At 40.1% G+C, this 23,096-nt stretch overlaps 1 protein-coding gene across 1 annotated transcript in view; it reads left to right on the top strand.

Moving 5' to 3' along the window:
* The window catches only part of PIWIL4 (piwi-like RNA-mediated gene silencing 4), a 98,974-nt gene that overhangs the window by 14,917 nt on the left and 60,961 nt on the right, over nt 1-23,096 (top strand). The window contains exons 3-6 of the mRNA XM_006902359.1: nt 4,182-4,303; nt 6,435-6,515; nt 12,034-12,231; nt 19,330-19,441. Of these exons, the coding sequence (XP_006902421.1) occupies nt 4,182-4,303; nt 6,435-6,515; nt 12,034-12,231; nt 19,330-19,441 (513 nt within the window). The remainder of the gene's footprint in view (nt 1-4,181; nt 4,304-6,434; nt 6,516-12,033; nt 12,232-19,329; nt 19,442-23,096) is intronic.

Raw genomic sequence — 23,096 nt, 5'->3', positions numbered from 1 at the left:
AGTGATATATGATTGAGTATTATGGTTAGCACAGGAATACGGAATTAAGGTTGCATAGAGAAGTGTACTCGGGGTGGGGGGTGGGGGAAGGGACGTGGTAATTGTATACTAATGAAGGAATTTTTTTTTTCTCTCTTCGGAGGGGGAAGCGAGCTGGTGGGGAGGGGTGGGCAGGGAGAAAATTGTGGCAATGAATGAATGGAAATCCAAAACCTCTCTAAAATAAATAAATGAATGAATGAATGAGGAAGATCTGAAAGAGCATGAGATTATGCAGGGTGTTAGAAGTATCAGACTGCAGTGTGTCTAATTCCCAAGACTGAGCTCTTAGGCATGTGGAGAGCAATAGTAGGATTGGAATAGTGAAAGTAGTTGAGAGGCATGTTGGTGTAGACACTCATGTCATCTGTGAGCTGATTAGGTCATGGAAGGAGAAGTCCACGTCAGAGTTCACCATGAGGTTAGCGGCCAGCAGACTAGAAGGTGTGGCTTTTAGACATATACAGGAAACAAACAAACAAAAAACCAAGTTGATTTTTGGTTACGATATGTAAAGAAGGGGGAGGAATTTGATCTTAAATAAAATGCCCTTGAGCCACTTGGGGTACTGGCTCACAGACAGAAGCATCTATGCTGAGTCAGTCTGCTTCCACTCCCAATTCTGCCCCCAAATTCTTCATCACTTTCCATCCTCCCTTCTCCCACCATCTTTCTGAGCTCTGAACACCTCCTTCCTGCTGGTCTTCTCACAAATGTAACCCAGATGTGTGTTCTTACCTCAGGCAGGAAATCATCCCAATAGAATACTTCATCTCCTGAAAAGGGACCAGATCTCTACCTTCATGCCATGACCATTTCTAACTACATATACTGTTGGTTCAACCTAAAATGCATTACTCTTTAAACACAGAACCCCACTGCCATTAAGTTGGTTCTGACTCATAGTCGTATGCAAATTGATTGCCATAGATGTAAATCTTTACAGGAGGAGACTGTTCATATTTCTCCTTCACAGGAGCTGGTGGATTTGAACTACTGATCTTTCCATTAGCAGCTCATATAAACTACATACACTGTGCGTACTGATGAGGTGGATTGACTCAGTGACTGGGATAATGGGGGTAGGTGTGTCAGTCAAAGACAATAAGATTGGCACAGGATGGAGCACTTTTCAGAGGTGTTGTACATAGGGTCACTATGAGTCACAGGTAACTTGACAGCACATAACAACAACATAGAATATACACGTCATACACTATGCTCCCAGGGCTCTTGTGATTACAGACAGAGCAAAATAAACAAGTGCTTCTTTACTGACTTCTAGTTAGTTCTTTATCCTTCGTTGTTCTTGTTATAACGCCATCAAGTCATTTTGCGACTCATAGCAACCCTATGTACAAGAACCCTAAACCCTACTCTATCCTGTGCCTGCCTCATTGTCTCTGACACACCTACTCCTAATCACTGAATTGATCTATTTCATCAAGGGTCTTCCTTTCCTGCGCTGTCCCTCTACTCTCCCAAACGTGATGTCCCTCTCCAGGGACCAGTCCCTCCTTGCAACATGCCCAAAGTATGTCAGATGAAGCTTCAGAATCCTTGACTCCAAGGAACAGCCTGGCTTCACCCCCTCCAGGACAAACCTGTTTGTTCTCCTAGCAGTACATGGTATATTCTACACCTCTTCAGCACCACAGTTCAAAGGCATCAATTCTCTTTGTATCATCCCTAGTCACTGTCCAGCTCTCCAATGCATAGCACGCAATTGCAAAGACTATAGCCTGGATCAGGCACACCTTAGTCTCTAGCCTGAGTCTTCAGTACTCCGGAGAGGTCCCTGACAACCGACTTTCCCAATACAATTTGTCTCTTGATTTCCTGGCAGCTGATACCAAGACTGTTGACTGTGGAGCCAAGCAAACTAAAACTGTTAACTATCTCAACCTCTTCACTATCCATACTGATGCTGCCAATTGGCCCAGTGGTGAGAATCTGTTTTCTTGATGTTGAGCTTCAATCCATATTGAGTGCTGCAGTCCTTGACCTTCTGCAGCAAGCACTTCAGGTCCTCCTCAGTTTGAGCAAGCAGGGTTGTGTCATATGCATAACATAGGTTGTTGATGACTCTTCCACCAATCCTGATGCCACATTTCACCTCGTACAGCCCAGAGTCCTGGATGATCTGTTCTGCATACAGATTGAAAAGATATGGAGACAGAATATATCCCTGGCAGACTCCCTTCCCAATTTTAAACCATGCAGTGTCTCCTTGCTCTGTTCTGACAACTGCCTCTTGGTCCAAGTATAGGTTTCACATTAGCACAATCAAATGTTCTGGAATTCCCATTCTTCTCACAGTGAGCCATAGTTTGTTGTGATCCACACAGTCAAAGCCTTTGCATAGTCTATGAAGCACAGATAGACATTCCTCTGGCACTCTCTGCTTTCTGACAAGGTCCATCTAACATTAGCTGTAATATCCCTAGTACCACGACCTCTTCTAAACCCAGCCTGCACATCTGGAAGTTCTCTGTTGACATATTGCTCCAATCGTTTTTGGATCATTTTCAGCAGAATCTTGTTTGCATGTGATATTAATGATATTGTTCAATAGTTTCCACACTCTGTCGGGTCACCTTTCTTTGGAATGGGAACAAATATTGATCTCTTCCAGTCAGTTGGCCAGCTGGCTGTCCTCTAGATTTCTTGGCACAACTTAGTGAGCACATCCAGAGCAGCGTCTGTTTGTTGAAATATGTCAATTGGTATGTCGTTAACTCCTGGAGCCTTGATTTTTGCCAGTTCTTTCAGAGCTACTTGAACTTCCTCCTTCATCACCACAGGCTCTTGCTCATACTTTATTTCATGAATTCTTCTGTGTCAGTCAATTCCTTCTACCGTTAGAGTGACTCTGTATACTCCTTCCATCTTCTTTTAATGCTTCTTGGATCATTTAACACTCTATTCAAAAAAGGATCCTTAAGTATTGCCACTCATGAATTGAATTTGTTTTTCAGTTCCTTCAGCTTAAGAAACACTGAGTGAGTTCGGCCCTTTTGATTTTCTGATTCCAGCTCTCTGCACATTTCATTATAGTATCTTGCTTTGTTGTCCTAAGCTGCACTTTGAAATTTTCTGTTCAGCTCTTTAATTTCTTGGTTTCTGCCTTTAGCTTTGGCTTCTTGGTTCTCTTTATCCTTTAGGGGGGGAAATATATCCTTGATTATCATTTAGTATTTATCAACAGATTTGTTAATTTTTTCAATTCACAAAACCTGTACTGGGCCTTGTTGGAATCAAGGAGCTTCATATTTAGGTGGGGAACTGGTACAGAAAAGCCACTAAATGCATTCATTTTATTGCAAGAACATATTATAGGGACATTTGTGGTTTCTCTAGACCTTTTCAGACTTAATAACAGAATCAGTTTTCCTCTTTGTTCTGATTTTCTTTATTTTTCCCATGTTTACTTTCCCTTTTTTCCCTACCCTCTCGGCTGTTTCCCTCATTTCTGATTTCCTGTTTTATAAGTAAACTTGTGAGAGGCAGTCTGCTGCAATCTACGAAGCTGGACTGGTCAGAGCAGAAAAATCTCTTGCCATTGAGTCAACTCCAACTCATAATAGGACAGAGCAGAGCTGTCTCACACAATCTTCGCGGCTGTAGCCATCATTTCCCCCCCTGTGGAGCTGCTAGTGTATTTGAACCATTAGCAGTCAAGTTTATAACCACTGTCCCAGAAGGATTCCTCACCATCAGGGGAGCCCAGCGTTAGGCTTCTGAGTGACTTTGAACCCCCTGAAGTACTTTATCACATATCTGCTCTGTATGCGTATTTCTAGGAAGAGTGTCTAATTTCCATCAGACTCTCGAAGTAATTACTTTCTTCCCCCAAAAGACAAGCACTACTGCTCTGGAATCCTGTTGGTTGGAGTCATTAAACCATAAGTGTGACTTTGATTCTCCCTGAAGAGAGCCAAGGTATCTGAGAATTAGCCAGACACCAAAAAGAAAATTCTTCTCAACATAATGTGGCGATTGCATTACTCATCAGTCACTAACACCTGCAGTTTAGTTCTGAGTTAAAGTATATTAAGTTGTGATGATTTTCTGATAGTGACATGCTGTGTGGGGTGGGTGGGTAATTCGCAGATTGCAATATTAAACATGTGCTTCCCCAGGTCACAGAACTGTCAACTGAGACTAAGAAGGGTGAGACCATCAAGATGATTGTCACACTGACAAGGGAGCTGCCGTCTAGCTCGCCCGTGTGCACCCAGGTGTTCAACATCATCTTCAAAAAGTAAGACTCTCAAATGTGCATTTAATTGAAGCTGACAATGCCATTGACGCTCTAAAACTTGGGTATTAAAATCATCAACAGTGTTGTAGCCACATGTGCCAACAAGAATGCCCTCTGTAGGGAAATTTTTCCTTTTTAACATCACAGTAACACTATCATGAGCTTGTGCAGGGAAGGAAAACACAGCCCTTCATTGTCACTCACTGGTGGGAAACAGATATTGTTATCAGTATTGTCCAAGCTGATCCAAGGAATCCCAGACTTATTCCGACTTTCTGGAATCAGCAAAGGTGCCTTTCCCTTTTTCTCAACTCTCTAACCTGATTTAAAGTTTGTTATGTTTGTGTTATGAAAGGCAGTAGTGGCTCAGAGGCACAAGTCTTACCTTCTATGCAGAAGATTCTTGTTCAATACTTTGCCTGTTCACCTTATATGTAAACACTACCCTCTGTTACTGAAAATGTCTGCATTGCTCAGCTGCTGAAACCCATAGTACTGAACAGGTTCTAACAGAGCCTTCAGACGTAGAGAGATGATGAGGAAAGACCTGGTGATCTGCTTCTGAAAGCCATCCAGTGAAAAGTCTACAGCTTACACAAGTCCTGTCTGCAGCTGGTCACAGGGGTGGCACAGGCATGGGCAGTGATTTGTTGCACTGTGTCTGGTGCTGCAAAGGTGAAGGTAGAGGAGGACACTGTAACAAAAGGTTTGAGTCATTGGACAGAAAGATCTATTTTGCTTTTATCTCATTGACTTTGACTGTGAAAAGACTTGATCATTTTCTGTGTTCTCCACGATAGCCTCTTCTTTCCCTGCCTACATTCTTGTGTCGGAACAGGGAGGTGGCCAATAATAAGGGTTCTGATGATTCCCTAACCAGTGTGAGGATCATTTGCTTTAATGCTATATTGGGGGACTCTCTGGACCCTGAATCCACCTTGTCAAGTAGGATTTCACAGGTTGGACGTGGCAATCTGCTTTTTTAGCAAACCTTCAAGATAGCACGTGGAAGATGCTGATTTGACCACTATTGGGGAGTCTGTGAAAGAGAGAAGGACCCTTAGTGAGATGGGTTGGCACGGTGATGACTGGGACAGTGAGCTTGCTCCTGGTGGAGACCATGAGGATGGGGCACCTAACAACGATAGAGAATTCTTAAGTCATTTAAATGTGAGTGCTTTGTTGAAGAGAACAGGGACTTTTAGAGGTTGCTGGGTAAGGCACATCAGGAACTTCCTACACTCAGTTTCCTAGTTCTGGCCTAACGTCTTTTGATTGTCTCTGGCCTCAGCTCTGTGTTCTATAACCAGTGCATTAGAAGCAGAATGCCCTCCTGAGAAAGAATTGTTTTAAATCAGCCAAAATTTTGAACATGGATTTTGTTTACAAAGCTCTTTCATTGGAGTTTTTTGGTTTTGTTTCTGCTGTTTTATTGTTGTGTTTTTTGGGGGGTTGTTTGGTTTTGGGTTGGTTTTTTTTGGTGGGTTTTTTCCACTTAATCCTCTTGTGAGACATATTATCATTAAAACCAACGTTTTTCACGTATGAAGGCTGAGGCTCAGTGCTTGGACCCAAAGTCACACAGCTGGAATTCTCATTTTCGGACTTGAAGTTCCCTACTTATCCCGCTGTTTGCCTGATAGCCTCATATTGGCCATGCCTCAGTTTCCACAGCGACCGAGATTAGCTGCCAAAGAAGCAGCAGTGATATTTGGTACATTTTAGGAGTTTGAGGAGCTTAATTAAAAACAGATATTTAAAAAAAAATAAAACAAACCAAAAAAACCCAGATATTTCTTCTTAAAATACAACAGAATCCAAAAGAAACTTCAATCTTGACTTGCCTCACCCATCCAAGTTCACCAGAATGTGACAGCCACAGGTATTCATTGGTTAGTAACCACACAACTTCTTTATATTTAGATACAGATAGGTAATTTCAGTTGTGTCATTCTGAAATATATTGAGACACTGCAATTATACCTACTTGTTATAGTATCTAAGCTGTGCGTGCTATAAGAATGATAGTTCTGTAATTTCCATGTGTTTTTATCATTATCACCATTGGTATAAACTTGCACATTATCATTAACTGATCTTTATCAAAATTTCAAATTACATATATTTACAGGATTTTGAAAAAGTTATCCATGTACCAAATTGGAAGAAACTACTATAATCCTTCAGAGCCAGTGGAAATTTCCCAGCACAAGTAGGTTTATTTATGTTTTCTGTTACTCTGAAATTGTTCTAATTCGAACAACATAATTTACAATGCAATTAATGTCCTATTGTGCCTCCTATGAGAGACTCCACAGTATGAAATGTAATGGATTTGTTTATAATTTTCAAGTCTTTCCCCCCCCCCAGAGTGGTAAATATGAAGCTAGCAGCCTAGTTTCATTTTTCTTTTTTTTAAAAAAATAGTGTGCTAGGTCATCATCCTAAGTCCTTGAAATAACTCAGAAATAGCCTTTTTGAGTACGACAAGTAATCATAAAAGTCAAATAAACAGTATTAGGCTGTAACACATAGTTACTGTTCTTATGTCTTGCTGAAAGGCACTTAGCATAGGCAGGGCGTTTAAATAAGAAATCAACTGTCAGCAGAGAAGCCAACCTAACTCATCTAGTGAAAGATAGAACTATGAGGAGCATTCATAGAATTTCACCCTAAGCCGGGAATTGAATGCTTCAGGTAAGGTGGCCAGGTGACACCTGAAATGGACTATTGACCACTCATCTTTCCAAAGTCTAAAGAGAAGACCAAAGTAGTCCAAAGTGTCATTCTGCCCCCCCCCCCTTCTTTTTGCTATTGGGTGAGTAACCTTCCTTTGCATTTCTGAGGCTGTAAATCCAACGGGAGGAGATTGTCCATCTTTCTCCTTGGAGCTGCTGATGGATTCAAACCATTGGAGAGGCTCAACTTTCGGGTTAGCAGCACATATATACAAAGGTAAAAGGGTCTGAAAATACATTAGACAAACAACAGGTCCTTCCCACCACTTGCACTAATTGAAATAAAGATGGTTCCTCATTAGCAAACATTTTATTAGCAGATCTGGAAGGCACTGAGATAGTTCTCTAAGTCTGCCTCATCACCTCCCCTATGAGAGTTTTTATACCATTGTCAACTCTTAATCTATTTGACATATTATCTAGTCTTCAAAGTTGCAAGGTGTTCCATCTGGAAAGAAAATTCACATTTTATTAAGAAAATAGTGCCCAGGGCCTACAAACAGTGCCGAAGACTCTAATTCATTTGACTTGTTATTACCTCCCTTCCCAGTTAATGGGCTCCTTATTTGAGAAAGCTGTTTACCTTTCCTGAGACAAATGGTGCTTTTTATCTCAGTACAGGATCCCTTTACTTTTCCAGGCAGTAACATTTTGACCAGCATATGAGATCATAATCTTAAATTAGGATTTTAATTGCCCCACATAAAACTATTTACAACATTAGCTTAACTAATTTACGGGAGTATAGACACAGAGAAGTTAAAACATGGGAATAGTGATAAGAAGGCATAACAAGATGATAAATCTTACTACAAAAAAAGTTAACCAGTAAGAGAGGCTGCAACTCAAAATGTAAAATACCAAACTCCATTAAAAATTCATCTATTACTGGAATGTAGACACTTTCATGAATTTTATCTTATCATTTACCTCTCCACCTGGATTAGAAATACTCAGTTGTGTAAGGGAAAAAAACCAAACCAAACACATGTTCTCTTCAAAAGTTACAAGGTGGAGTTAAAGCTGAAACAAGAGTCTTTTTTCTAAAAATTACTAAAAGAAACTCTCTTGTACTCTTCTTATGAACCAGCCAGGACCACTCCTTAGTGCCGCTAATTCAAAGACATTCCAAAAATACTTAAGCTTAGCCCTCTCCTTTCAAGCACGAAAATTAGCAAATTAGCAATGTGAGGTTGAAACCCTTGGTCAATAGTAAGATCCATAGCTTTTTCACTGAGGATAAAAAAAAAAGCAGATGTCCTCCTGGACATCGGTAAGAAATAGAACACATAACTGACATAGTAGATATTGACAAAATGAGATGGATTGGCATGGGACATTTTGAATCAGACAAGAGGGAGAAATAGGTGATTTCCACCAACTTTTGCAGTCGGAAATTGATTAAACGTGCAACCAAAATGTATTAATAATAATGAGTGACTGGAATGCAAAAGTTGGGAATGAGGAAGAAGGATCAGTAGTCAAAAAACATGGACTTGGTGATAGGAATGAGGTTGGGGACAGAATGATAGAATTGTGTATAATCAGTGATTTACTTATTCGTTGCAAATATCTTTTATAAGAAACATAAACACAGGCTATACACATGGATTTCACCTGATGGTACACAGAGGAATCAGATAGATTACATCTGTGGAAGGAATCATTAGAGAGGTTCAATATTAACAGTGAAAACTAGGCCAGGTACTGATTGCAGAACAGATTATCAACTAGTCATATGCAGATTCAAATTAAAACTAAAGAAAGTCAAATCAAGTACACAAGAATCAAAATTTCATCTTGAGTCTATTCTCTCTGAATTTAAAAACCAACTAAGGAACAGGTTTGAGGCCTTGAACACTAATGAATGAAGACCAGATGAGCTGTGGGAAGATACCAAAATATCATCCATGAAGAATGCTTAAGGCCATTACAAAGAAGGAAAGACCAAAATTCATGTCAGAGGAGACTCTGAGTATTGCACTAGAGCGCTGAGAAGCCAAAGCAAAGGGAAGTCAAGAAGTTAAGGAGCTGAAGAAAAGATTTCTAAGGGCATCTCAGCAACACAAAGCAAAGTGTTATGAAATGTACAAGGAGCTGAAGTAGGAAAATCAAAAGGGCCCAACTTACTTGGCATTTCTTAAGCTGAGGGAACTAAACTAAAGAACAAATTCAAGCTTCGAGTTGCAATAGTTAAGGATGCTGTGGGCAGAATATTGAATGATTCAGGAAGCATTAAAAGAAGATGGAAGGAGTATATAGAGTCACTGTACCAAAAAGAATTGACTGACATGGAATTTTAAGAAACAACATATGATCAAAAGACAATGGTAATAAAGGAGAAAGTTCACACTGCTCTGAAGGATTTAGCAAAAAAAATAAGGACCCGGAAATTGATGGAATATCATTTGACATATTTCAACAAATAGATGGTACCCCAGACATGCCCACCATGTTGTGCCAAGCAATCTGGAGGACAGCTGCCTGGCCAGCTTACTGAAAGAGACACATATTTACTCCCTATTCGAAAAAAAGATGACCTGACAGAATGGGGAAATTATTAAACAATATATCACACACACAAGCAAATCCTGCTGAAGATTATCCAAAAATGACTGGAACAGTACATCGACAGAGAACTACTAGAAATATAAGCTGGTTTAGAAGAGGCCATGGCACTAGAGACATTATCACTAATGTCAGATGTCTCTTGGCAGAAAGCAAAGAGTACCAGAAGAATGTCTATCTTTGTTTCCTTGACTATACAAAGGCATTTGCCTGTGTGGATCACAACAAATTATGGGTAACCTTGAGAAGAATGTGAATCCAGAACACTTGATTGTGTTCATGCAAAACCTATACGTGAAACAGGAAGCAGTCATCACAACAGAGTAAGGAAACACTTCATGGTTCAAAATCAGGAAATGAGTGCCCTGGGGATGTGTCCTGTTTCTATACCTTTTCAGTCTATATGCAGAACAGATCAATGAAGAGTCTGGGCTTTATGAGGAGGAATGTGGCATCAGGATTGGAGGAAGACTCATCAACAACCTACATTATGCACATCACACAACCTTGCTTGTTGAAACTGAGGAGGACCTCAGGCACTTGCTGCAGATCAAGGACTGTAGCTTTCAATATGCATTGAATCTTAACATCAAGAACACAAAGATTCTCATTACTGGGCCAGTTGGCAGCACCATGATAGATGGAGAAGTGATTGAGGTTGTTAACAGTTATAGATTGCTTGGCTCCACAGTCAACATGGTTGGCACTGGCAGCCATAAAATCAAAAGATTGGGAAAATCTGCTTCCAGGGACCTCTTCAGAGTACTGAGAAGCAACTATGTCAGTCTAGAGACTAAGGTGTGGCTGATCTGGCAATGGTCTTCACAATTATTTGCCAAGCATCAGACAGCAGGACAATGACTAGAGATGACAGGAGAAGAATTGATGCCTTTGAGTTGTGATTCTGGAGAAGAGTCTTGAACATTCCAAAGACCACTAAGAAAGTAAATAGGTCTGTCTTGGAGAGGGTGAAACCAAGTTCCTCTATGGAGGCTAGGATATTGAACTTCTGTCTCACATACTTTGGGCATGTGGCCAGGAGGAACCAGTCCTTGGAGAAGGACATCATGCTCAGTAGGATGGAGGGACAGTTCAGGAGAGAATGACTCCAGACGAGATGGATTGACACAGTAACGGGATTTGAAGGTAGGTGTGTCAGTGTCAGTGAGACTGACTCAGGACAGGGCAGATTTCAGAGCAGTTGTACGTAGGGTCGTTAAGAGTCAAAGGTGACTCAATGGCACATAGCAATAACAACAAGAAGTAACTTTCTGTAGGAATAAAATGCTTTGTTGAAATATTTTGTTTTATCATGCTTCTGTTGTGACACTGAGCCATGTTTCAAACAGTGGGTTGAGTTGAGGGGTCTGTGCTTTGTGGATGTGATTGTCCTCAAACTTGCAGAAATAGAACACAGAAGTGTCTTTCATTCCATTTTTTACTCACAGCTTTTCAGTCTTGTTTGTAGCAATCACATATATAAATGTGGAAATGAAAAGACTGAATTTCTCATTTGTTTTTGCCAAGAACCCTTGGGCTTCTCACCAAAATGTGAGCAGTTTTAACCCACTAGCTATTCCATGGAAGAAAGAGGAGCCAGTCTGCTTCTATTGAGACGTACAGTGTCAGAAATACAATGGAGGGTCTCCATGAGTCAGAACCATTTTGATGGCAGTGAGATTTATTTTGGTTTTGACTCATACATATTATCATTTGAAGGTTCCTTGGTCTCATTGGTGGGGCTATCCACTCTCTTCACCTTTGAGTGGGTGTGCTTCTGAACTTCGATGGTTTCTTACTGGAACAAATCTGTCCAGTAACTTAGCAGTCCTGTACCTCGGAATTTGAAGCAGAGGTGGTTTTACCCAGCAGAAAACATTTGATAAATGTCTGGAGATATTTTTGGTTATTACACTGGTGAATTGGTACTGAAACTTAGTGGAGAGAGATCAGAGATGGTGTTAAATGCCCTACCTTAAACAGGAGAGACCCTAACAAAGAATTATCCAGTCCAAAATGCCAGTAGTGCCAAGACTGGGGATCCCTGTTCTATAGGAGCGGAGCTCTAGAGGTGCAATGAGTTATGTGTCCATAGCTTAAATCCATCAGCTGCTGCACAGGAGAAAGATGAGTAGTCTGTTCTCATTAAAGCCTCAGAAAAACCAATGGTGATTGAGTTGCCATGGTTTGGAAAAGACTCCACAGCAGTATGTTTGGTTTTAGATTTACAGGAACATTTTTAATCCAAAATATATCTGTAAAAGCACTACAGCCAAAACTCTCAAGTTTTCAGTCAACAAATAGGAACAAATCAGACTAGAAAAAAATATTTTTCAGTAAAACCCTGAGAATTCTAACGTAAATGCCACTGTTTTGTAAGAGGGTATTGTTTTTCTGATACAACTTTATCCGTTTATTTTTAAGACTGTCCCTTTGGCCTGGGTTTTCCGTTTCCATCTCCCGGTTTGAAAGCAGCCTGCTGTTTAGTGCTGATGTGTGTTATAAAGTCCTTCGCAATGAGACTGTTCTGGAACTCATGACTGACCTCTATCACAGAACGGGCCTGGCCACCTTTACCCAGGCATGTGAGAAAGAGCTGTTGGGACTCATCGTCCTTACAAGGTAAAAAGCCTGCTTTTAAATACATTTTTTTTTTCTTTTCTTCAGAGGATGAATTACTTGGGAGGCAGGATAGCTTCAGGGCATTGGCCTAAGCACAGATGTGATCAGTTCTCTCATGGAGTGAGGAGTCCTGACTGTCCTAGCTGTCTGGTCTAGCATTCAGCAGAACTCATTTAGCACACATCTGGGACTGTCCACACAGCTGATCTTGGGTCTTTTTCCATTCTCCAGCCACACCCTCCTTGTTCTAACCACCACAGTGAGTCCTTTGTTGTTTCAATGCTTCTGCATCTCTCACTCAATTTTCTAAAAACAAATTCATTCTGGAAAAAATGTGTAAGAAAAACATTGCCATTTTAACCATTATTAAATATGTCATTCAGTGCCATTAATTGCATCCACCATGCGGTACAGCCATCACTATTATTTATTATTAGTTTCTCTTTACTCTAGACAGACTCTTAGTTCTTCTTAAACATTGAGCACTCTTTCTCCCCTCCAGGAGAGCTGTGGTGGTGTAACTGGGAGGGAGTTGCACTGCTGACTCTAAGGCCTCTAACTACCTCTCTGGCAGTTTTAATCCATGAGCAGGAGAAAGATGGGCAGTCTCCTTCCATGTAGTTCACAGCCTCCCGAAACCTACTGGAGGATCAGCTCTGAGTCTGTTCTGACTGTATGACAAGAATTTTGAGGGATGATCAGGATGCTACAGATAGGGCAGGGTTCAGTTCAGCCTTTCATAGGGTTGCTCTGAGTCATATTCAACAACAACAACAGACCCTGGAAGCCACTGAATAAACCTTTCTCTCTATGTATTTTTCTGTTGTACCTATTCATGTAAGTAGGATCAGGGATACAGTGCATATTCTTTTTATGTGATTTATTTTAATTCAATATAGAGTTTTCAGGATTCATCCATGGTGCAACCTGTGTTAGAATTTCCTTTTCCTTATGGCTGAATACGATTCTAGTTTATATATAACAGGGAGCCCTGGTGGCACAGTGCTTGATGTGCCAGGTTGTTAACCAAAAGGTTGCAGTTTGAACCAACCAGATGCTCTGCAGGAGAAAGGTGGGCAGTTTGCTCCTGTGAGGATGTAAGCCTCAAAAACCCGATGGAGAGTTGTTATGAATGACAGTCAGCTTAAAGGCAGTAGGTTTAGTGGGGTATGTGTATACATTCCATCAAACATTTTAAAAGATTTTATTTTTAAAGCAGCTTTGTTGTTGTTGTTGTTGTTGTTATGTGCTGTCGAGTCATTTGTGACTCATAACGACCCTATGTGCAACAGCCCTAAACCCTGCTCTATCCTGTGCCAATCGCACTGCCTCTGACACACCCATCCCAGTTACCCCAGACACTGAATCAATCCACCTCATAGAGGGTCTTCCCCTTCTGGGCCGTCCCTCCACCCTCCCAAGCATGTTGTCCCTCTCCAAGGACTGACTGTCCCTCCTTGCCTCCAAGGAGTAGCCTGATTTAACCCTCTCCAGAATGAATCTGTTTTCTTGGCAGTCCATGGTACATTCAATACTCTTCTCCAGCACCACAGCTCAAAGGCATCAATTCTCCTTCTGTCCTCCCTAGTCATTGTCCAACTCTCTGATGCATAACAAGTGATAGCAAAGACCATGGCTTGTATCAGGCGCACCTTAGTCTCCAGAGAGACACCATTGCTCTTGAGTACTTTAGAGAGGTCCCTAACAGTAGACTTTCCCATCGCAATACGGTTTTTTTTTATTTCCTGGCTACTGGTGCCAAGAGTGTTGACCGTGGAGCCGAGCAAACTGAAGCTGTGAACAGTCTCAATCTCTTCGCCATCCATCCTGATGCTACCAGTTGGTCCAGTGGTGAGAATCTTTGTCTTCTTGACATTGAGCCTCAGTACATACTGAAGGCTGCAGTCCTTGACCCTCTGCAGCAAATGTATGAGGTCCTCCTCCGTTTCAGCAAGCAGGGTGTGTCATCTGCATAATGCAGATTGTTAATAGATCTTCCACCAATCCTGATGCACACTTCTCATAGCGCCCAGCCTCTCGGATAATCTGCTCTGCATACAGGTTGAAAAGGTACGGAGATAGGACACATCCCTGGCGTACACCCTTCCCAATTTTGAACCATGCAGTGTTACCCTGCTCTGTTCTGACGACTGCCTCTTGGTCCAAGTATAGGTTTTGCATTAGCACGATTAAATGTTCTGGGATACCCATCCTTCTCAGAGTCAGCCACAGTTTGTTATGATCCACACAGTCAAACGCCTTTGCATAATCAGTGAAACACAGATAGACATTCTTCTGGTATTCCCTGCTCTCAGCTAAGATCCATCTAACATCAGCTACAATATCCCTAGTACCACAACCCCTTCTAAACCCAACCTGGACTTCTGGCAAATCTCTGCTGATGTTCTGTTCCAGTCGTTTTTGGATAATCTTCAGTAGAATCTAGCTGGCATGTGAAATCAATGAGATTGTTCTGTAGTTTCCACACTCTGTTGATTCACCTTCTTTGGGATGGGAACAGATACAGATCTCTTCCAGTCAGTTGGCCAAGTGGTTGTTCTCCAGATTTCTTGGCACAGCTTGGTGAGAACATCCAGGGCAGCATATGTTAGCTGAAATACATCAATTGGTATACCATCTATTCCTGGGGCCTTATTTTTTTGCTATTTCCTTAAAATCAGCTTGAACTTCTTTCTTCATCACCATAGGCTCTCGCGCAAATGTTATTTCATTAAATTCTTCTGTATCTCCCAATTCCTCTTGATACAATGACTCAGTATATTCAGCTTTAGGTTTGAAAATAATTATATGGATGATACAGGGAGGAGGAGAAGCCCTGGATACTATTTTCCATTTCCTTTTTTTAAAAATTATTAATTTTAATGAAAATTTAGAGACTTTGGATTTCCATTCATTTATTGTTGCACTTTTCTCCCTGCCCACCCCTCCCCTCCAGTTCGTTCTTCTCTTAGGAAAGTAAAAGAAAAATTCTTTCACTGTTATACAATCCCTCCCACAAAGTCCACTCCACTATGCAACCTTCGTTCTGGACTCCTGTCATGACAATAATACCTAATCCTAGATACCTTTTAAACAGTTCTCTCTCTCATCTGTTTCAATGCAGTATACGTAATTTATCGCATCTTTCTCAGTCTTCTCCACAATCCCTATGTCAGTCCTGTTTTACAGTAGTGACACTATACAGTATTTGTCCTTTTGTGACTGAGATATTTTACTCAGCATAATGTCCTCCAGGGTCACCCATTTTGAATAGTATTTCATGAGTTCCTTGTTTTTCAATGCAGCCTAGTGTTCCATTGCGTGAATATATCAGAGCTTCTCTATCCATTCGTTTGTTGTTGGGGACTTAGGTTGTTTCCAACTCTTTGTTAGTGTGAACAAAGCCACAATAAACATGGGCGTTGTGTACTGTTGAATTGGATCTAACTGGCACAAGATGAGATTTCCCCTCCTTTTCCAGTGGAGCATCTGGTGGATTCAAACCACAAGCCTTAGGTATTGCAGTGCAGCTTCTTGCCACTAGGCCACCAGAGCTCCCTTTGTTACTAGCATCTTAGGTTCCTATGGTCCATTTAGGACAATATAGCCGTGGGCTGGAAGCTTCTTGTTTATGTCAATCAGGACCTCTGCATTTAAAACTTGGTTGGACCTGGAGTTAATTATGTTTGGGGAAGAACATTGTTCTATGTGGACCACCCTTGTCTGTCATTTTGTTGTACTGAGATAACTTGAAGTTACTATAAATACTGAACACTGGTGTGTCAAAAGCCGTAACAGTTATCTATTGTTGGATCCTGGGTTAAGACAGACTTGGAAGCAAGATTGGCATCCACTTCTTAAATAACAGGCCTTTGAAAACCCTATGAACACTAGAGAAATGACAATATTTATAGAACAAGCATTTTTTAAGTGTTTTATTTTATTTTTTTTTTCTTGTTGTGTATCGTCGAATTGGATCCAGCTGGTACAGGAGGAGATTACCTCTCCTTCTTCAGGAGAGCATCTGGTGGATTCTGGTGCTTTGGTATTGCAGTGCAGCTTCTTATCACCAGGCCACCAGAGCTCTCAAGAACAGGGGTTTTTGTTCATGCGGTTGCTATCAGTAGTACTTGACTCAACAGCACTTAACAACAACAACAATACAATTGACAAACCAGCATTGATACATAGTCTTAACTAAGGCCTATAGTTTATGTTAGCTGGTGGTGGTGTTCATATCTGTGGATTTTGACAAACACAGAATGTCCTATGTCCACTGTCAGGGTATACTGAAGAGTAGTTTCACTGTTCTAAAAAAATCCCTGTGATCCACCCATTCATCCCTCCTCCTTCCCCCTAAATCCCTCTGAGTGCCAGGGATTTTTACTGTCTCTGTAGTTTTGCCCTTTTCTAGAATGTCACATTGTTGGAGTCATGCAGTATGCAGCTGTGTCAGACTGGCTTCTCTCACTGAGCAGGTTTCTCCACATCTTTTTGTGGCATGGTAATTTTTTAAAAAATCTTTTTTATAGCTGAATAATATTGCATTGTACAGATGCACCATTGGCTTTTTGTTCATTTGTCATTGAAGGATATCTGGATTGCACCCATTATTTGAAACTTATGAGTATACTTTCTAGACAAGCATTCTTCTTAAGATTCTATTCCTTCTAAAGGCCATCTCAAATCTCACCATTTTGTTGTTAATGTTATTCAGTTACTAACTGAAAGGTTAGAGGTTTTAGTCTGCCCAGGAAAGTCTGGTGACCTACTTCTGAAACTTCAGCCACTGAAAATCCTTGGAAGTCAACTTGATGACAACTAGCTTACTGAATATCTGACATTAAGTGTTTGCCACTGGAGAAAGTAGGTTGCTGTTTAATGGCTTTCCTATTGGTTTTCTTGCAGTATTATGGACTTCTTAAATCGTTTAATGAGTATTCTCTTAGATAAGAGTTGATCATTAAAAATACTCAAAACAATGGCAAAAAAAAGAAGAAAAGGCTTGCTACCTAACTTGCTTATGTGCAACCAAAAACTTACAGGAATTTGCTTCCTTAGTGTGGAATTTTAGTGTCGTGGTCTCACAGGACATCCCAGTTCATTGGCCTTGTAATGTGTTTAATGCTTCTGTTCTACCTACTAATTCATTCTGTTGTGTCTTGAGGTCCTAAAAGCTTGCAAACAGCCATCCAAAGCACAGCAATTGGTCCCTCTCTTCCTGGAAAACAGAGAAAGAAGAGGAGACAAGAATTAGAGGAGGATACAGAAAGTGTGGCTTAATTACCTCCATCCACAACTGATTCCTTCTCCGAGAGACCAGAAGAACTAGAGGGCCTTCACCATTACTGGACATTTTTATCAAAGATCCCACAGAATAATCTTAATCAAAATGGGGAAAATGAAGAATAGGATTTCAGATGTTTGTGGTATTAACACTCTTGGCACCCGCAGCCAGGAGATTAGAGGACGTATTGCGATGGCCCTGTGGCTAAAGACCTCTCTAAAGTACTGACATGAAAAGATGTCAGTCTGGAAACTAAAGTGCACCTGGTACATGGTCTTTGCAATCACTTGCTATGCATCAGAGAGCTGGACAATGACTAGGGATGATAGAAGGAGAATTGATGCCTTTGAGCTGTGGTGTTGGAGAAGAGTATTGAATATACCATGGACCACTAGGAAAACAAGCAGATTTATCCTGGAGAAGGTGAAGCCTGGCTGTTCCTTGAAAGCAAGGATTCTGAAGCTTTGTCTGACATACTTTGGACATGTCGCAAGGAGGGACCAGTCCTTGAAGAAGGATGTCATTCTTGGGAGAGTGGAGGGACAGCGCAGGAGAGGAAGACCCTCGATGAGATGGATTGATTCAGTGACTGGGGTAATGGTGGTAGGTGTGTCAGAGATGGTGAGATTGGCACAGGATAGGGAAGAGTTTAGGGCTGTTGTACATAGGGACGCTATGAGTCGCAGGCGACTCGATGGCACATAACAACAGTAACAACAACAAGAACAGACTTTGTGGAGCCATAGAGGCCAGATGAACCTTCAGAACTGTTGCTTTGAAATCATCTTAAGCAAAAAATGTCCCCTGGTGTCATTTTAAAACCAAACAATAGTTTACAATAACAAGTAAAGAAGGTCTGGCTTGAGAATTGTGCTTCTCATGCTCTATCTACATGGAATCAAATTAAGAATACAAATGTAAAAGACTAGATAGAAACCTTAGCGTTTATGTTAATAGAAGAACAACAACTCAGAAAAGAAGTTTCCAAACTTGAAGAATAAGCTCATTATCACTGTCCTGTACATGTAGAGATTGTTGAATTAGTATGTTTTTAGCTGTGTGTCTTCTCAACAACTACAGAATTTTTATAAGTAATTTAACTTATATTTTTTAAAAAAAATTTTATTGTATTATTTTTACATGTTCTGTCAAATCAGATCTGACTGGTACAGGAGGAGATTGCCCCCTCCTTCTCCAGCAGAGCATCTGGTGGATTTGAACCACGTACCTCTGGGATTGTAGTGCAGTGTCTTGCCACTAGGCCACCAGAGCTCCCTTGTAACTTATATTTTAAAAAAATGATTATGTTTATGTTATTGTTATCCATCATTTCTGAAATTCTGAAGTCTTTTATTCTAACTTTTTATTGTGACTTCAGTGAAAGTTTACAGAGCAGACTGGTTGGCATTGCATTTAATTATTTATACACATTTTATCTTATGACATTGATCACAGTCCCTACATAGCAATAGCATTCTTCCCACATACTTCCTGTGGTTCTTGTTTCCATTTATCCTTCTATCCTCTCCTTTGGAGATTTATCCCTGGGCAGATACTGCCATTTTGGTCTTGTACAGTTGATAGTTCTCAGAAAAATTCTAGAATCATATTTTAATTAATAGTTAGGTGAAACAGCAGCATATCTTGCATGATTTAGAATATTTTTTAAAAATATCTCTTTCAAATCCACCAGATGCTCTGCTGGAAAAGGAGGGACAATCTCCTCCAGTACCAGTCAGATCTGATTTGATGGTACACACACACAAAATAATAAAATAAAATGTAAAAAAATATCTCTTGTATTTTTCCAGATACAATAACAAAACTTACCGCATTGATGACATTGACTGGTCTGTGAAGCCCACACACACTTTTCAGAAGCGGAATGGCACTGAAATCACCTATGTGGATTATTACAAGCAGGTAAGATCAACAGAAGCTTCTCTGAACTCTCATTTAATTATCCCTCCTCACAGAGTCACTCACTGTGTTGTCACTAAGAAGAAGAAAGCCTGGTAGTCCCACCTCGGCTTAGACTGGCTTTAACTCTTAGTTCTGATTCTTAATATATGTGCAAACTCAAACAACTCACTCAACCTCTTTATATCTCACTTTCTTCATGCAAAAATTTGGGTAGTTACAGATTTTGATTGCTGAAGAATAAGTGCTATATTATTTAAACACCAAAAATCTTAGTAAGTCAACAATAGAAATTAATCAATATTTATTTGATATATAATTGACAAGTCAAAGTAACATTTATTCTAGAGATAAAAAAGGTGTTCATAGGAAGAAGGATCATTCACAGGTATTATAGTCCACTTTATTACTGGGAATATAATTTGTGGTCAATAAGATTCCACACAGCTCTAACTTGAATACCAATTAAAATAACTACAGATATACTCTAAAACACAGCTCTAGTCTGGAGTCTATTCATTGGAATGGATACATCAAGGTAATTCTTCAAGAGTACACTGTCATGGCCTGCGGTTTCCAGAGATCAATATATTTCTGTGCTCTACAACCCAGATGCTTTACCCTTGAACTCTCCTGCCTACAATATGTGCTGAAGGCCTGGTATTTCTTAAGACCAAGGGTTACAGATGTGGACCAGCCACAGTTTCTGGAGGATAACAATCATCCTACTTCAAGTGGGGACAAAAAGGGAGCCCCAATATACAGGTCCTTCACAAAACGTTACCCTACCCTGGGACATTATACATTTACAAAAGCCCAACATCTACTAAGAAAGATTCCTAAAATGTCAAGAAAGCAGCAGACTGCCTCAATCATTATGAAAAAAGAACCCTTCTAAAAAACAGACCTAATAAATACCCCAGACACAAAGAATCAGAAGGAACATGTTAATTCAGAGTTATGTGAACAACTACAGAAGAAGGTGCAAATGATGAAAGCCATTAAGAAAGTGAATACTCCAGAGATGGGGAACCAGAAGAAATATAATAATGAGGAGCAACTTGAACAACAACAGAAGAAAATCAAAAGATGAAAGAAAGAATTGAAATTATAAATAAAGAAGTATAAGAACTTTAAAAAGCATCACAAGACAGAGAGGATACAGCCAACAGAGGACTGGAGATAATGGAAAAGCATGAGGATGCAATCTAGAATACTAAGACTGAAATGGCAAAAGTATCCAACACACTTGGGTGGGGGGTGGGGAAGTAGAACAGAAGAGATGGAGCAGAGAGAGAGTTTGGAGACAAAAGCCTCAATGGAAATATACTAGAAGAAAAATCGGAGATTAGACATAAAGAAAATGAAGAAAACATTAGAATCATGTGGGATGACATCAGAAGGAACGACATACATACAATTAGAATTCCAGAACATGAAAAGAACAAAAGAAAAAATTGTAGAAAAAGTACTAGAAGAAAACTTCCCAGCTATTATAAAGAGCAGGGAAATCCACACAGAAGCTCATTGAATACCATATTGACTAGATGCAAAAAAGAAAAATATCAAGACATATCAGAGTCAAATTCTCCAAATTTAAAGATAGAGGTAGAATACTAAAAGCATCCCAGAGTACTGAAGAGCAATGATGTCAGTCTGGTGACTAAGATGTGCCTGACAGGCAATGGTCTTTACAATCACTTGCTGTGCATCAGAGAACTGGACAATGACTAGCAATGATAGAAGGAGGATTGATGCCTTTGAGCTTTGGTGTTGGAGAAGAGTATTGAATATACCATGGACTGCTAAGAGAATGAATAGGTTCATCCTGGAGAGGGTTAAACAAGGCTGCTCCATAGAGGCACGGATTCTGAAGCTTCATTTGACATACTTTGGCTATGTTGCAAGGAGGGATCAGTCCTTAGAGAGGAACCTCATGCTTGGGAGGGTGGAAGGACAGCACAGGAGAGGAAGACCTTCAATGAGATGGATTGATTCAGTGAATGGGGTATTGGGGGTAGATGTGCCAGAGACAATAAGATTGGCACATGTTAGAGTAGGGTTTAAGGCCGTTGTACAGAGGGTCACTATGAGTCACAGACAACTTGACGCCACTTAACAACAACTAAAAACATCACGAGAAAAACAAGGAGTTACCTACAAAGGGGAAACAATTAGATTAAGTTTTGTCTTCTCATCAGAAACTATGCAAGCTAGTAGACAATGGGCTGGCATATATAGAAGGTTTAAATAAAATAATTGCCAGTGGAGGAGCCTGTACCTAGAAAACCTGTCCATCAAATATGAAGGAGAGGTCAGGTCATTCACAGAAAAGAAGGAACTTAAGCAATTTGTGAATAAAAAACTACACTATAAGAAATTTTAAGGGAAATCTTCACACAGAGACACCAAATGAAAGTGGATGGACCACAGTAACCAGAATCAACAAAAAAAGAAACAGCAAATGGCAGCGATAAAACTTGCCATGATGATAATCACATTTAATGTTAATGGACTAAATGCACCAATTAAGAGAAAAAGAGTAGCAGAATGGATTAAAAAAAAAAGCAAAACACTAAAAACCAAAACACATCAGTATGCTGTCTTCAAGAGATATCTAAGAAATGAAGAGAAAGATGGAGTAAAAAAATCAAAGGCTGTTTAAAAACTATGCCAACCAAATGGCATCCACAAAAAAAAGCAGGAGTGGCAATACTAATCTCTGAAAAAATAGACTTCAGAATGAAAACCAGTATAAAAGATCAGGAAGGGCACTACATAATGATTAAAGCACAATAAATCAAGAAGACATAACCTTGGTCAATATTTGTGTGCCAAATGATAGACCTGCAAAATATGTAAAACAACAGTTAACAAAAGAAATAGCACCAAAATAGTGGTAGGAGACATTAAAACACCACTCTCACCAAAAAATGAGTCAACTCAAAAGAAACTTAACAAAGATGCAGAAAATCTCAACTATACAATCAGCTACCTCAACACTGAGGGTGTATTCAGGGTACTGCGCCCAACTATAACTCAATTCACTTTCTTCTCACGTTCACATGGTATATTATCCAGAATTGATCACATATTAGGACATAAAGCAAGCCTCAACAAATTTAAAATCATTGAGATAATACAGAGTATTTTCTCAGACCAAAATGCCATAAAACTAGAAATTAACCACATGAGGGTAAAGCTTACAAAACTACTCAGGTAGAAGCTAAATAACACCCTGCTAGAACACGACTGGGTTATAGAAGAAATAAAGAATGACAAAAAGTTCCTTGAAACAAATGAAAATACAACATGTCAAAGCCTCTGGGAAGCAGCTAAGGCAGTCTTTAGGGGGCAGTTCATAGCAATAGGCACACATATAAAAAAAACGAAGGAAGAAGCAAAACTAATGATATAACTCAGCACCTCCATCAAAGAGGAAGAGAACAACAATCTAATCCCACAGCCTCTAGAAGAAAGGAAATTATAAGCACAGGAGCTGAAATCAATGACATGGAAAACAGGTAAACAATCGAAACCATCAATAGGACTGGAAGCTAATTTTTTTAAAAGAGTAAAAGAAACCTGACAAGCCATTGGGTAACTTGTTTTGTTGTTTGTTGTTGTTATGTGCTGTCGAGTCGTTTGCGACTCATAG

This window comes from Elephantulus edwardii, unplaced genomic scaffold, assembly GCF_000299155.1.
Source record: "Elephantulus edwardii isolate Elephantulus edwardi_28Jun2011 unplaced genomic scaffold, EleEdw1.0 scaffold00397, whole genome shotgun sequence".
NCBI classification, from domain to species: Eukaryota; Metazoa; Chordata; class Mammalia; order Macroscelidea; family Macroscelididae; genus Elephantulus; species Elephantulus edwardii.
Note: the sequence above shows the minus strand (reverse complement) of the source record. Positions and strands in the feature narration are given on the sequence as shown.